This window comes from Pelecanus crispus, chromosome 6 (assembly GCF_030463565.1).
Source record: "Pelecanus crispus isolate bPelCri1 chromosome 6, bPelCri1.pri, whole genome shotgun sequence".
In the NCBI taxonomy this organism is placed as follows: Eukaryota; Metazoa; Chordata; class Aves; order Pelecaniformes; family Pelecanidae; genus Pelecanus; species Pelecanus crispus.
Window position 1 is genome coordinate 55,435,036 of NC_134648.1, and position 16,638 is coordinate 55,451,673.

The following is a 16,638-nucleotide window of genomic DNA, read 5'->3' on the forward strand; positions in this document are numbered from 1 at the left end:
AGGATTTAGTCTATTGCAAGAAAAACAGCTTTACAAACATGAAATAGAATTAAAGATGCACATTTGATCATATATACATAAGCAGCTGATGACACTCTGGACAGAAACATACAAGGAACTTCTTTGCACATAAATAGATTTTAAAAAGTATATTTCTTTCACATGTATACAAAATTATTTTGCTTTCTATACTGAGCAAAGCTCTTGGAGACATGAACAAGAATTTCTAAGAGACCAAATCCCACATATTGCTTAGGATGTGGGCTGTCATGCACACAAGGATGTAATAATACAATTTACACAGCATTCCTATACAATACTTGAGCTTCTTATATACATACTTACAAGACACTTTTGTACACGAGATGCCACCTTTGCAATTGAAATGGCATCTCCCCTGAAAGGCTGCATTAGTTCCAGTGTTTGCATAAAAGATAAAACAAGTTTCAAAAGGCAGCACCACTTGGCTTGCAGAGTCAAGGATCCACTGAGCTGCAGCTGTAGTGAAGGCAGTGGGTAATTACACTGGCCTCTCTGATTACACAGTCCCAGCAGGGAAGGTTAAGACCTGACCCTTGAAATCTACACATTACCTCTATAAAATGTGGCTGTGGCAAGAACAATTGATTTTAACAGATCCATGGCTAAAGCCACACACTTTGGCTCTTCAGCTTTCTCTTTAAGCTACTTAAGCCAGGTGTCTGGTTCTGTCTTTGGGGGAGAAGTTTGGCTTTAACATGACCTTTTCAGTATGGTTAAGTTATTTATCAATGGTGGGGCTGGGTTCGGCACACACAAATGACCTGTGAAACTCTTCTTTAATGCAGGTAGAAGGGGTGCACAGTGCAGCAATGACAGAGGACCCTGCTAAGCTTCTCCTGGAGGGGGGAATGCCTAGCACCTGTGAGAATCAGGTGCCAAGCCTGCTGTGAGATTAGGTCAGGCTTCCACTTTGTTTTAGGCACAACAGCATCAAAAGACGGGCTGGAGTTTTGCTCCTTGTTTCTCTTAATCATATTTTCTCCAACTAGAAAACAGTACCCAGAGAACACTCAGAGCAGCGTGCAGGTGATGCCTCTAAGACCTGGCACAGTGTCTAGACAAATGCTACCCAGACGTCAGCAATGCCAAACACACTACTAGCTGCATCCGTGGGTTACACACACCCGTACTCATACCAAACCGTCTGCTGATCCCCGTGGGGATCCGGAGATCCCGGAGTGCTGTTAGAGCTGCTTCCTCTCATTGGCTCCTCTGTAGACCCAGCGCTGTCTTCTGGCAGCTTACCCTGGCACTTGGTAAGTAGGGCATCACCCTGGCCTTGCCCTAGGGAAATACTTCCCTCAGCACTGCTGGAAACACCTCTGGCAGGGGCCACTGTGGCTACCTCCCCGGTACGAGGGGTTGGCTTGGGTTTGACTTTAGAGGGAGTGTGTGATGCGGGTGGGTAGTGTTGCCCAGGGTTCACACGCTCCTGTTGCTGCATGTTCAGATTGCTGGTGGATGCAGTGGGTGAGGCAGAGAACTGATGGAAGGAGAGCGGCCTCTCATCTTTTGGTGAGGCTAGGGAAAGGCGCCTGGCATCAAGCTGCCGACAGCGGGAATCGACGCCTTGCAAGGAACCTGCCACCTTTGCAGACTGGGGCCTCTCTCTTGAGGTTGCCTGGGAGCTCATTGGCGCAGAAGCCCTAGCAGTCTGACTGACAGCGTCCCTGCCCCCGCGCAGGTCTGCTGCTGACTTCTGCGGGCTCTCCTGCCTGTACATCTCCGGGCCAGTGGCTCTGAGGAGGTCAGCAGAGGCTAAGCTAAATGCCCTGCTCAGTGACGTACTCCTCCTGCTCGCAGTTCCAGGCTGCTGAGGCTGTGCCATCTGACGCATCCCACTGGCAGGCTGGTGCTGGGGCATGTGAGAAAGCTTAAGGGACCCCTGGGAGTTTGCCAGAGGCTCAGGTTCGACTTGTCTGAGGTTTGGCTTCATGTAATTTCCAGGCTTAGCCGTTCTTCCTTCTTCATTGGCAACGGTCATCTTTACAGTTGGAGCAACAAGACTAGTGGGCATCTTAGCAGCCTCTTTTCTGGATGGCTGAACCAGCAGGTTCCCAGTAGCTGAAGGCTCATTTGCTTTCCTAAAATAATCGCTGAGCAAGTCATCTCTGTTACTGGAGGTGTCCTGGTGTGAGAAAATATGCACATGCCACGTTAATGACAACACTTTTTGTTTAAAGAATCATGCAGAGCTTTGTGTTCAGATAATCTTCCTTCCCACTTAATTCAACCCAAATACAACCACAGATTTCATATTTAAAGTGGGGGACAGAAATGTTTACAGTGGGTATAAATCCAAATCAAGGAGTAACATGCTCATCGTAATTAGATCATGACAGCCTTGTCTGCCAGATTAATTGTCTTAAATTTAAAAAATTTCATCTCACTTGCAACCTATGCAGCAGCTCTTTTGCTTCCTTTCACACCAGCCACTGTCACTGTAACATCAATATATTAATGACAGCCATGCGTATCAGCAGATATCAATGATGGTCTGTCATCTTCCAGAATACAGTTCATCTGGATAACACTCTACTGTAACTTCCTGGATATGACAGGAGAGAATACCATGGAGACATGTGCTAGCATTACAGAAAGTTTCACTGCTTCTCTCATTGATTCCCCTCACCTCTCCCAGTCAATATACTATATATGTGAAAAGCTGCATGTACAATATAATGAAATGTACAAAAAAATCATTACAAAAATGGAGAAATTATTGCTTGCCCACAATTAACTTGCAAATTTCCAATCAGACGATTAACCTGGCAGTAAAAGAAAATATACAAGGAATATTTCATGGTCCATGCAATCCAAAAATGGTGATGTTTGATCAGCTGCCGTTGGACTATTAGTATGAGGCATGCTCAGAAGAGTTAAGGGACATGCTGTCTTCACGAAAAACGTGCTGAAACAAGCTCATGGAATTTATTTCTTTACTCTTCTCTAGGGAGTATGTTAAAGCTTGCATATATTCATTTCACTAGCGTTCCAAACGTTTCTTCCAGTCACAAAACTCATTTGCTAGAAGCGAACACCATCAATGGTAATAGCGCAGTGGGAAGATTTCTAATGTTCAACTAAATGTTAAAGTGTTAGGGTTATTTTTAATTTCACTTAAACTTCTGTTATGCACATTAACATTACAGAATGACTAGACCTCCAAAAACACGCATGTTTATGAACAAGCACTGGAAATACTTTATGAGCAATTAATGCAAGTGATCTGGCAGCCTTTAAAATAACAGCTAAGAGTTACACTATGCTTCTATAGGTATTAATACGCTAGCAAAAGCTGTGGTAAGTTGGGAGCTGGTGCCTTCATAGCAAGAACAATGGATACCCTGGGGATATACAGTGAAGTAGATCTCCTATTTCCCCTGCCTGTTCTGTGCCTCACGCTGTCGGGACATGACTGAGTGAGGACCGATTCGAGTGACTGCGAAGGTTCCTGATGGAGGGAAGGACATAGGGAGTAGCAAGAGGGATACAGTGCATCAGCTTCTAACAGAAATTGGTGCAATGAAATCATTTCACTCTCATTTAAACTGCGCCGACGCTGAAAAGGAACAAGGATGACAGAAAGAATGAAAATGCAGACATGGTCAGGTAGTTACAGACAAAACAAAACAAAAAAAATCAAATTTTAAACATCTCTAAAACCTAAGGATTATATTTAGGATAATGAGGGAATAGGAGGTATATATAAATACTGCTCTGAAAATTCAAGGACCAGAATTTACTAATGCTATAAAATGGTACAGCTCTGTTGATTTCAATACTGTTACCAAGGCATTCATGAAACAAACATCTGTTCAACTTACACTATCAGTGAATTGTTTTTAAGATATTAACATGCTCGATACTGCACCGCCTCACTACTGTACAGCATGTCCGAGCAGTAAAAGACAAATGCCATCTAGAAAACAACCATTTCATTTCTGACAAAGTACTTCAGCACGCGGCATATTCTTGCAGTCATTGAACCAACAGAACAGTGCCAGTCAGCACACAAACATGCAGCATGGTGAAAGCATTGAGAACTTCCTTTGGCAAGAAAAATATTCTCTCTCAAATGCACTGATGGTATTTTCAAATTAGGAGATGGTTTTAACAACTGCATATTTTGCACTTCAATTGAAAACTACTGTTAGGTTTCATTTCTAATTACAGATTTAGTAGCTGAAAATTATGCAGAAAGCTTAACAATTCACAAATAAAAATACCTGGAGCTGAGTGATATAATATGAAACCTTGACCACACGAGTTTGATATTAAAAAGCCCCAACAGTCCAATACATAGTACTTGCAGTGAATTATCTGCCTGACTTGCCATAGCCAAGACACCAAAATAAATTAGCAGAGTGCTGTCTGAAAATTAATCTTGCCTTAGTTGTTGGAACTCTCTCATTCATTTTGCAAGATTCAATGGTTGTCTGCAAGTTCCACATGTATGAACAAGGATCTTCTTGTCTTTGCTTGTTTCCCTATGCCCTCATCCCCCTGAATCAGCTTTGAACAGTTTTTTGACATCTGACAGGGGCTATCTAGCTCTATTTACTTACACTTGGTGGGGACAGCCTGTTGCTCTCCTCCAAGAACTCTTCCAAGGTTACCATCTCACTGCCAGGTGAGGCAGACCGTTGCCTGCCTGCGTAAGACTGGGATGGAGTACTCTTCTGAGGTGTATCGTAAGAGATCAAACCATTCCTGTGGGAGGAGGACTCATGCCTGCTGCTAGGGCTTAAGACAGCAGAAGCGGAGTGAAAGGAATACGTGTCTCGGAGCAAGGCTGGTGCCTCCCTGCTTGGCACCGTATCTTCACTGCTGAGGCTCTCGGTTCTACCGTGGATATGATCTAAGGAACCTAGGGAGAAGCATAAATACCATTAAGGATGCTGTTCTTTCCTCAATTCAGTAGATTTCTCACCAAGGTAGGAACTTTACCATCCAGGGCCACTTCCACACAGACTAGGTGGCATTTTTGACCTTACTTTCTTCTCCCACAGAACTCAAGGCACTCAGATCTTTGAAAAATCAGGACTAACAAATGTCTTACAGTACATGCTTTGAACCCCTGTGTTAAACAAGCACAACTACTTGTCCGAAGAATAGGAGTAACACAGATAGTGAAGGGGCCTCTTCACCACTAGAAGGTCTCCCAGTCTTGGCTGTGTGTGATCTGAGAGCCAGAACCTGCCAGTGGGAAAGCAGAAAGTGGATTTTTCCACAGCACCAGGTCTTCTGGCATCCTTCAAGGATGCACAATTTCAGCAAAAGCAAACCTCCAGAGCACACTGATTCCATACACAAGCTGTGTACCGAGTAAGAACAGCAGAGACCTGATGTTGTAAAAGGAGCATAAGAGTGGCCTGATGTTTCCCACAATACAATGCCAGTCAGACTGAAGCAAAACTAGACTGACTACCTTAAAAACCACCCCTTGCCAGAATCAATCCTAGAAAAATACTTGTTGCCAGCAGTTTTGATTCCCAAGACAGCCATGTCCACATTGCACAATCATTACAATTTCAAAACAGCAGTCTTCAAATTTAATTGGAAGGAAAACAACATTTTGCACACAGTTTCATGGAATTCCACTTCCTGTTTTTCAGAACTCAGCTGTAAAAGCTTTACCTTTCAAATTGAGAGGTGAACTACTGCTGGAAGGGTTTCTACTGCTCTCTAAACTGTTTGGCCTGGACACTGAAAAACACAAAACAAGCATTGAACAAACAGATCTTAAGTTCCTCTGATTCTCTAAAAGACTTGGCTAGTCTGCCCTCTGAAAATAGGACCTGTGCAAATAAGTCACTTTGAAAACATTAACAACAGGGATGCCAAAGTCTGGACAGAGTAGAAACCATTTTCATTTTTCAAGTCAGACTGTTCAGGATCCATCTTGGTTTTTTCACTTATCTTTTGTACAAAGAAATGTGTTCTGAGTTTTGTTTATAGTTGCTGTAAAAGCAAAGTAATGTAAATACTGAAGAAGTTCAACAATAAGTTGCTGTCTCTTTCTCAGTTTGTTTCTTTGGAAAGAGCTGGTAACCAGCCTGCAAATTAAGTCTTCCACAAAACTCTAAGCAGGCAGTGCTGCTGCTGCACCAGCATTCCCGCCATGCATCCACACCCTCCACCCTGAATTTTTTTTATTGCTGATTCACTCCTTTAAGGAAGGAATTGAACATTGTCCAGAAAAATCAGCAACAACTGTGTAGGACATGCATTAAAGGGTCTGTTGCTGGGACAAGACAACTCATTTCAATGTCAGCATTGTTGTTGAAAATTTATTTTGGGAAAACATCCATTAAAAGCTTCTCAATAGAAAAATGGAAGTACTTAGACCCACATTCCCAAAATGGTGTTGTGTTACTACATCTCATTCTATGATGCTAATTTAACTAAAATGCACCAGGACAGTTCATGTGGATGCAGTGTAAGAAGTCTTCATGTAGAGGTTTAGAGCATCTTACCGTGCTGTCTGGTGCCTGCAAACTCCACCTCAGGAGACTGTTCACATAGATTATCTTCTGAATTATAGCCTGAAAAGAACATAAAACTTAAAAGGCAGTATTAAACACAGGAAGGTTAATCCTGTCTCCAATGCATTCTAGCAGTGTAGAAGACTGAGGTGATCAAGAGGGTTTTACAGAGCCAACGTTGGAAGAGCAGCCATCTTCTAACCACTGCTGTGAACCCCTGGGCAGGGAACCACGGGAGAACTGACATCCCAACGTGGTCTGTCAAGTCAATGACATTACAAGAGTAAGGAAACCCTGTATCTGATCAATCAAACCATTAAGCAGATAAAGTAGGAGTGAAAATACTAGTGCTCTGTTTTTGTACTTGAATGCCACTAGAAGCCATGTTTCACCCAGGCAGGAGCTACAGAGTAGCCAGACTTGCACTAACAGCTGGTATTTCAAATGCACCGCACACCTTTTGGTCTGCTCTGGAGCCTGGAGATGGGGGTGGAAGTGTGCAGATGAATAGCTGAGGTCGAGTAAGTCCTGGGACCCAGCTCCACACAGCAGTGTTTTGTCGCAGAGTCTGCTGAGATTTCAACATTATCATTGCTGCCTCCATGATGGGAATTCCTCTTTTGCTTTAGGTCCATTAGCACTGAGGGGGAGATAGGTAAATAAATACGAGTCAATGAAAAACAGCATTATGAGATTTGTATTTATCTGCCCATACAAACATGACAAGCAGGCACAAAGAAACTGCACAACAGAGGCGCTAGTTTTGCAAGCTTTTCCATGAACAGTTCAGTATTGGATAGGAAATTTCTGCCACCAGTTTTTCAGTTGTGTGCTCTCTGTAAAGTGTGGGAGTGACAAGGGCTGCTTAGTGCCAGTGGGAGGGTTGATATTATACATGCAACAATTACTGTGAAAGGAGGAAGAAAAGGAGCAAAGACATGAATGCAGAAAAGGTAAGTGAGGTGTGAAATTCCCATAACATTATTCCCTGCAGGTACATTTTATAAGCACTTACTTCAATAATATAATAGAATAAGGAAAGAGTGACAGAAGTCATGCTCTTATTCAAAGATAAATAATGCTGATTTGGAAATTATCTAGCATGATCTGCACCCTAAGGTTTAGATCTTTGCCGTGGTAAGAGCTCAGTCTCTACAAGGTTAAAACCCTGCTGTTCTTATGATGCCCTGGTGCAATGACTTTTAAATGGAATTCCTGGGGTCTTAGCATGATAACAACAAAAACTACCTGCTCCAATATTATTTAGATTCAGAAGGCTGAAGACATCTTTCCTAGTGATGAGGTAGGTTAATTCATTTCTTGTAATGCGAATGTAACGCACTAAGGCACACATAAAATACAAAATTTAAAGAATTTACTATAGGAAACACCCTCAATGAGATGCAAGATTCTAGTTTTCTATATATTTCTATGGAGTACTTGCTTAACTAACAGTCACTAAATGCTGAAAACACAGCAGAGTGCAGTGGTCAAAATAAAGAATTTGCAGAGACAATGGACAGACAGTTAGTTCGAAGCACAGAGCAGCAGCAAAGCTGTAAAGCTGTATTAGAGAAATGGACTGAGTTACTGTCATCTTAGATGACTCCTGGAAGCTGACTTCAGAAACGATGTTTTCTTCCACAGTGCGTGTGGGCTCTATAGCACAGGGCTGGCACTTTCTCTCAGAACTGAAGTTTATGGCATGCCTGTAGGGGCAATTACTGACTATAGCTTGCCATGCAAATCTGTATTTCTAATTGACTTTGTAGATGCACTTAACACCTTCCATAGATGCCAGAATTATTAATTGCCCTGGAGACAAATGTTCTCTACAAATCCCAAAATGGGCAGCAACAGGCTGCTGTGTCAGTGTCTTTGGTTGAGTGAGAAGGGAGATGAGATCTTTCAGCCTCTCTGCTGAGCTCCCCGTAGCGTATTGCCTGTGGTGCATACGTTTCTCTAACACAGAGTGGGGACTGGACCCACACATTCATTTCAGAAGCCACCAGGTTGTGACTATCAGGCAATAAGAATTCTGGGCAATGGATCCATGATGAAGGTTATTCCCAATCTTAAGAGAACAAATCTACTTTCTTCTTCCAAAAAAACCCCTGTCAAAACTGAAGCAGCAGAAACTGAAACTTTAGCTCAATTCAAGATGCATTTTCATAGCTGGAAACAGCAGATTCGAATGCAAACGTCTAGACACTTTGTGGAGAATAAATCTCCCAGTAGCTACCAATCTATACCAAAAGCTAGACTATTTAAAAGCAGACAAAGATGTTACAAAAACCTGCCATTTTTAGCATTTAGTGGGACAGGATATTGGAAAAATCTCCAGGATTTGAGACTGCTTATATATTGGACTTGTATTTTAGTAGGACCACAACATTGTAGAAAGCGTAGCGACAGCAAATCAGTTCAACACTTTAACTGGACACGATGCAAGTATGTGATGGCAAGAAAATATCGAAGCGCATAGCAACTCCACTTACTTATAACATGCACCACAGCCAATATACATACGCAAACTGTATGCCATGAGGTCCCCTAAAAATGTGCTGCATTGAAGAAGTGATCCACAGTGTGCAATAGTGATTCATCTTCTACAGGAAAACTTAAGTCCGTGTTCACTAATCTGTGCTTGTATTTAGAGTATTGTAAAGACATGCTGAGTGTTTCTATCAAGGTGTGCATTCTTTTAAGGCACGTGGGATTTTTTTTATTTAAAATATTTGTCAGAAATAAATGAAGATAAATGCTAAAGAGAAGGTGTTAGAAATCTCCCAATTCCGGGAAAGAAAGAGGTTCATTAGGAGAGGATGGGATGTCGGAAGAAGACCAGAACCGGAGCCGATTAGAGAGAGACTGATGATTCGATGGAGACTTAGGAGACTTTTCTTTATCCTTGCTTTTGCTTCTCAAAAAGGCAATCTTTTTGCGCTGCGCAGCTAAATTGTTATCACCCAGGTATCCCAAAAAGAAGAAGAAAAAAAAGTAAAAAAACCCTTGTAAATAAAACTTGAAGTGTCTTAAAACAGATTAAAGACTACACAACCAGTAAAACCAAAAAAGGCTAAACAGAGACTAACATACAGATTTGGAGGACTAATTAACGCATAGTTAATCTGACTCAGATTAACGCATAGATTAACACATATACATAAAACATAAGCAGGTCCATTAAGAAATTACTGTTAGATCACCCAAAATGTTTTTACTTTATTAAGTAAAATCAAACAGGTGTGTCTGTTACTTGGTGATAATATGCTTAAATTTCCTAGATGTCTTCTAGGCTTTAATACTGACACTTATCATCTCAACATAAGCATGTTTCATATAACATCAAAAAGAATGAAGCCCCAGAGACTTTCTGTTATCTCTGGCGCTCCACGAGGGCCTTGTTCTGGGGAAATCCAAGCCTAAATTCCCAGGCTGAACTTTGGATGCATGTTAAAACACTTAATATCTCCTGGAATCACATGGATGATCTGAGACATGCATTTTTATTTTAAGTGAACCAATGACCTTGAAGAATTAGAATGGAGACAGGGAAATATAAAACCCAATCAAAACAAAAACTTCAGCCAAACACTTGCAGTAGTTTGTAACAACAGTTCTACCCTCCCCTTCTGCTTCCCACACTCCCCAGTGGGAGGAGAGGAATTATTATTTAAGGATTAATTTCAAAACTGCTTCTTAAAGTATTCCTGAAGGACAATGATCTATACAGAGAAGCTGACAGAAGTCATCTCAATAGAATAAGCAAAGCTTAGGATACATATTACCTTTAATAAAGATCACAGAGCATTTATTTTGAGGAGCTTTCTTTTAAATTTCCCATAATTAGGAACACCTGATTTACTGCATGAACTAACTAAACGGAAAAAGAAATCATTCCATCTTCCTTACATTCGCCTTAGAGTGTTAAAAATAATAATTTCATCATTTTACATTAAGAAATTCTTAGTTTGAATCAAAGTCAAAACATGGTATCATCCTCCAAAATAATTAGATTACAATAAATTAGCATTTTCTGTTATTTCTTTTGCATGTGCGCCATCTCCTGGCAGTAGCTCTAAGACCAGCTATTACCCACTTGAAGAATAGCTGCTAATGAACCATAATATGGTCCAACTTTAAACTGCTTTGTTGCAAAACCCCAGTACATGAAGTATTTCCACCAGCTTATTCAGTAACATGCAATACATTCAGGCAAACCAAGAAACTATATATAAAAGCTGAAGGGATAAGAAGTAGATAAAAGGAACAAACCAAACAACGAAACAAACCTCCCCCAGCTTTTAGTTTACTCAGCTTTTTAGTTTAGGGGGTTTTTGTTTGTTTGTTTACTAAAACCTTCAGTTTACTAAAAAAGGAGATCTAAAACATAATGTGATGGAGTATTAACATATCATATATATTAAATCTTTTTAAAATCTTTTCAAAAAATACTGTTCAGCTCATGAATTTAGCTTGGCATTCCTTACCTTTGTTTGAAGAGCCCCCAGGGTTCTCTCTCTCTTCCACAGAGTTTGACCCTTGAAAGGTATTATCCTGAGGATCTTGCTGATGTTTCAGTTTTTGGGATGCAGATGGAGAGTTTACCGTCTCTGGGGATTCAGAATACCATGGAGGGCTTTCTGCTGCTGCTTTCAACCGCTCCCTTGTAGCCTCCTTCTTTGGCTTGATTAGTTTGACTAAGGCTCTGGCTCCAATCCAGTGGTTTTTCCTGATAAAGCAGGTTTTGTGAATGGGATTCATAAAACACTACATGAAATACTCCCCGAAGTTTACAGCTGTGCTAAAGCCACAAAGCCATCCTACATTCTTATTTGTTTACTGTCACGGATTGGTTGGAAAGATGCAGCATGAATTTCAGAGAGCTTGAGACCCATTTCTCTCCCAAAGTCAAAATTGTTTTACGGAAATATTTCTTCAAGCATGAGAAATGTGAGAAAGATGACTGATTCCTCTGCTAGAAATCTAAACTACATATATGGACCCACATAAGACATTTTAACAGTGTGAAAAGCTCTACAACAGCAACAGACCAAGAAGGAAAGAAATGAAAACTGCTTTAAAGATGAATCCCTCTCTTTGCTACAGCTATCAGTCAGAACTATGTGTGGTGGAATTAGCTTGGTTCTTTTTTGTGTTCTTAATATTATTTCTTAAAGTTCTTTCTCTCCAATGGACTGCTTATCCCCTTTGAAAGAGCAGCTCTGGAAGCTCCTACTGCTGCTTTGTCACCATATTGCCCCCTCCCCCCCAACCCCTGCCCCGCTAGGGACAAGATGATATTCATCAGAGCAACATAGCTCTTTTCCAATTAACACTGTTTCAGATTCCAGTACTAAAACAGAGGGCCCCACGTGAGGTACTGTGCTCTACATTAACACAACTTGCTGTAACACAATCTGCTGCTTCAGGGAATGGCTTGCACAGTGAGAGTGAAGAGAGAAGTGGAGATGACACTGTCCTTATTTCAGATAAAATTTCTGTTACCTCCAGCTATGGAGAGCCCGTTCTCACTCTCAGAAATCTGTACAACAATAGCAGAATTGAATCCATATAGGACTTACTTTTTTGGAGTAGGATCATAAAACTTGTACTGATCCATTATCTTCTCTTCAAGTTTTTCCTTGTGTCTCCTTAAGGCATTCAATTTATCACTGTGAGGGGGAAAAGCACATTCTGAACCATCTGTATGAAACTAAGCATAATCAAAAAATTGAAGACCAAAAGCCACCAAGACAGGAAAGAGACCAAAATACCTTCCTATCGCATAACCTTCAGAATCCTACTGAGCTCTGTTTAGAGAGGGCAAATGCAAAAGCCTACCAAATTTGCTGATGGGTAATTTTTGTGCAATAAGCATGAAAGGTGAAAGAACAACAGTAGATTGATGCTAGATTACTCACTAATAACTCAGGCAGAGTTTGTTTGGTGGGTACCGAGATTAATCTTGTTTTGTTTTTTGAAAATTCATTTGCTGATTGTTCAGTCTTATTCACAGATCACTGACAATTACTCAAGGGTTAAGATCCTTACATAGCTTGAACTTCTTGTTTACGTGATAACTGGGTATTTTATTCCTGTTCTGCTTACTCTGTTGTAACTAGAGAAATAAATAATGTTTGATCTTTTTAAAACTACTTCAGTCTCCTGCAAGCAGTGTCAAAGCATTTTCAGCACTGCCATGTAATCTTACTATTTTTTTTACTCATTATTTTATTAACCTGCACAGTAGATGTTAGCAAATCTTTTTTCATTCAAGTAGTAGGTCTAATGTACCTCCATCACAGAACCGTCAGACACCTGGATAAATATGCTTAGAGGACATTTGAACTGTATTCAGCCAATTTCAGCACACAATTTCTAACATTTCAACCATATAATCCAGTACTGAAATAAAACTCAGTCAGTAACTCTTGACACCATCCTAAGGTGCTTAGATTAAAATTCTTGGGATTAAGAACACTTCTCTTCCTTCTTTCATAAGAGAAATTCACTGCAGTGAGAACAGGATTCTTTGTAAATGTACAATTATGTTTAAACAGGGTATCTCACTTAAGCATGTCACCCTGTGCATGGGGGATGCAGCAATGTATGTTGACAGTTGCATCCTTAACAACAACAAAAGAAGTATTTCTTATAATGCAAGTGACAAAAACTACAAGAGTATGAATATTTGCTATTCTTCACAAATCTAAATACAAAAATTTAGTCTTCCTAGAGTCATTTTATGGCAACTCAGCTGTTTTCCAAGCTCTTCAGAAACCTTTGAGAAGTACCACTGGGTTTAGCATTCCATCTTTTATAACTAAGTTTTCCACATGGGTTCATCTACATATTTGAAAAAAGCTGTGCTTGTCCAGGTGTCTCCTGAACATCCCTTTGTGGTAAGGCAATGTGAAGAAATTTTGTAGCTTCTCCCCATTACATATATCTCCTCCTAAACATTCCCTTTTCTAGCCAGATATCAGGTAGACCTGCCTGTCCTAATAGACGATTTGTATTCTATGTTTGTCTAGACAACTTTTTTAGGTTTCACAATTCTAATCTCTAGTTTCTTACATGTACTGTTTCTGTTCTTCATGATACTGCTCCTTGTTCTCCATGTTCTGCTCCAGCAACATCTGGTTTTGCTGGCTCAGCATCTGAATCTGACTCAGGAGATGATGGTTTTCTTCTTCCAGATTTCCCTTTAGACGGGACAGCAGCTATTAAACAAGACAGATTAATCTCTCCTTTGCATCTGGCTTCCCTTGAAGTGCACCATAATCAAGAAAACACAACAGCATAGCAACCTAGGATACGAAGCTATAAATGTCAAAGTATATAGGGGGGTTATGATGACCACATAGCTTGACCTTCTATATATAGTGCACCAAAAACTTCACACAACAAACATTAGCGCTCTAACAGGAACCCAGCAGTATACCTACCTATAGCTACTCAAGTATACCTACCTATAGCTACTCACCTCACAGTGGTTATCCAGCTTGGTCAGAGATATCTCCATGGACTGGTGCTGTTCTTTCAGCTCATCATAGCGAGCCTGCCAACGATTCAGCTCCAGCTGAGAGTTGTTCAAGGAAGTTTTCAGCTCTTTAGTGTGTGAATGCAGCCCTTCATACTCTGCCTTTAGCTGGTTGTGCAAGAAATTCACCCTGAACACAAAGCCAGCAGGCTTATGAAGGACAGTTCATAGAAAGTACCTCACGTGCAAAGACCACATGATCAGTGTGCAGCTGTCATTAAATCAAACATTAAGTTCCAAAGACTAACTCCTAAAGACATTTTTATTCTAAGCAGATAATAAAATTTTACTGAGTAGTAATAGCATTATAAAATATTTCAAATATGTGAAAGAACTGAAAGGAAAAATAGATGAAACATAAAACTGCTATTTCCTCAATGTGTAAGAAACACACCACAAATTTCTGAGGCACAATGTATTTACGAGCATTTGGATATAAAGGCAGCTATTTGGCACAAATAAAGAACATTCACAGAATTTTTTTCCTGATGCATGAAATATGAGCATTAAAGTGTCCTGAACTGTGAGATACTGTAATATTCTAAGATGATACTGTGGCATTCTTTTATAACTTTTCGTAAACCTAAAAATGTCTACAAATCACAAAGCCATAAAATTAAAATAAATAGATAAATAAAAAAGATTAAGTTCTGTATCTGCTAACAGATCAGCTAGGCCTTGCTCTCTGCCAGCATTGCAATCAACATTTTGCAACATCTTCCTTTGTCCCTAAACAAATGAGTTGAAAACAGCAAACTTGAGGAAACCTCTTTTGCAGAGCTCTGCAGTGTTCTGAAGTACAACTGGGACAGCATATGAAACTTTCGTGACTGAACTTAACATGTGATTTTTACATATGATTCAATCTGACATCGCTTTCACTTGATATGACCTTGGCCCCTTATTTGTACCAAACTATTTCTCAAAATGCCTTTGTAGTATGAACAGTGGCACTGACCTTGTTACTAATGGAGAGAGCCCCAGGAGGGAGGGTACGTTTTACTGCTGCTCTATGTGAAGTTCAGATGCTAGCTCACGAAACGGGTTTTGACATGAGTTAACAGCTACCCAGTGATCCTATGGATCACTAAGCCCACTTTTAATAACAAGAATAAAATCTCTTTCAAGTATTAACAAATGGCAGCAGAAAATAAAGAGCAATGGTAACTCTTAGAACTAAATCATATTGCATAAAAAACACAATGCAGTTCTCCTTAAGGGAAAAAAATGGGTAGGAACCATTTCACACAACTCTAGATATTATTGAGGGTTTTGGGTATTTGTAGCTCCAGTTAAAGACAAGTGCTTGGCAACAACTCATTACAGAAACATTTGAGAACTGAACCACACGTGGAAGCTTATTTTGAATGAGCAAACATCCCAGGAGCAGACAGTGTTTGAAGCACCGAATAACAGTATTTGTTGACAGTGTCTACGAAGCCAATAATATTAAATGAGTTAGACAAAATGATCAAATTAACAAGACAGAAATTGAGAAAAATTAACAGACACATTAATTTTGGAGCTGAAGTTAATACCACACAGCAAAACAATTGTGTGTTTTGCATAACTGACTTCTTAATGACATATACACAAGAATTTAGCAAGGGAACCATACCTGTCCAGTTCCTCCCTCAGCTTCTGATTTTCCCCAGTGGTTATTGCATTTGATCTCCTCTCTTGTTGCAGAACCTCCCTCTCAGTTTTCAAAACTACTTCCAACTCTTCCAGTTCTGCCTTGTGTTTCATTAAACTGTTGTATCTGCAAAAAGAGGAGCAGCATACTCTCAGCTTTCATGTAAACATTTTTCTTCCTCTAGCTTAAGATTTTTAATAGGTAATACCACAATGACCGGGAAGGATTTTTTTTCCTGCCTGTCTAGATTCATACACATTTGTGTGGTTAAACATCTACCAAGGCTGAAGAACACCACACTACGCATGGAAATTCAGCTTAGTCTGTAAGTCATCACGGACGCTTTTAGAAAAAAAACAAAGGCATTTTTTAAGCAAACTAGAATGCAATTGCCAGAACCTTATTTCAATTCCAGATACCGATCATTTGGTAAAATGCATGCGAGTCTCCAGGGTGAGTGGAAACTGCACCATTAAAATGGAATCCCATTCACAAATAACTGTCAGTGACAGGTTTCAAAAACCTGACTAAAAAGCAGAAAGCAGCAGCCAAAAAGCAACAAGCAAGCAGTGGAATGAGGAACAGTTTATTAGGTAACAACCTAATGCATATAAGGTTATATGCATAGGTAATAGCATCCTGCATAGGTAATAATCTCCTGCATATTCCAGACAGATGATGAGGCTAGTATCAGTGAGTTGACAGCAAAACACCGTTAAGCGGGGGCTGACCCACCTGCCTGAGTGGCTCTACTTGTTCACTAGTGAGAAACCCAAGAGCAATACCGGTGTTCATGTCCAGGCTTCCACTGTTACCTGGTTTATACAATTTGTGCACAAATCACTCGGGGCAGGGAGACAGCAGAGACAGAGGGCAGATGCCATCAACCAGTGTCTTTAATTTCGATCTCTGGAATGCTAAAA

At 40.3% G+C, this 16,638-nt stretch overlaps 1 protein-coding gene across 1 annotated transcript in view; it reads right to left on the reverse strand.

Moving 5' to 3' along the window:
* Positions 1-1,156: 1,156 nt before the first annotated feature.
* CCDC88C (coiled-coil domain containing 88C) overlaps positions 1,157-16,638 on the reverse strand; it is a 101,171-nt gene continuing 85,689 nt past the window's right edge. Inside the window, exons 22-33 of the mRNA XM_075713051.1 lie at positions 15,698-15,841; positions 14,023-14,209; positions 13,614-13,759; positions 12,119-12,208; positions 11,024-11,265; positions 9,311-9,484; positions 7,779-7,871; positions 6,988-7,170; positions 6,522-6,590; positions 5,683-5,751; positions 4,611-4,912; positions 1,157-2,170 (exon numbers count right to left, since the gene is read on the reverse strand). Coding sequence (XP_075569166.1) covers positions 1,157-2,170; positions 4,611-4,912; positions 5,683-5,751; positions 6,522-6,590; positions 6,988-7,170; positions 7,779-7,871; positions 9,311-9,484; positions 11,024-11,265; positions 12,119-12,208; positions 13,614-13,759; positions 14,023-14,209; positions 15,698-15,841 — 2,713 coding nt within the window. The remainder of the gene's footprint in view (positions 2,171-4,610; positions 4,913-5,682; positions 5,752-6,521; positions 6,591-6,987; positions 7,171-7,778; positions 7,872-9,310; positions 9,485-11,023; positions 11,266-12,118; positions 12,209-13,613; positions 13,760-14,022; positions 14,210-15,697; positions 15,842-16,638) is intronic.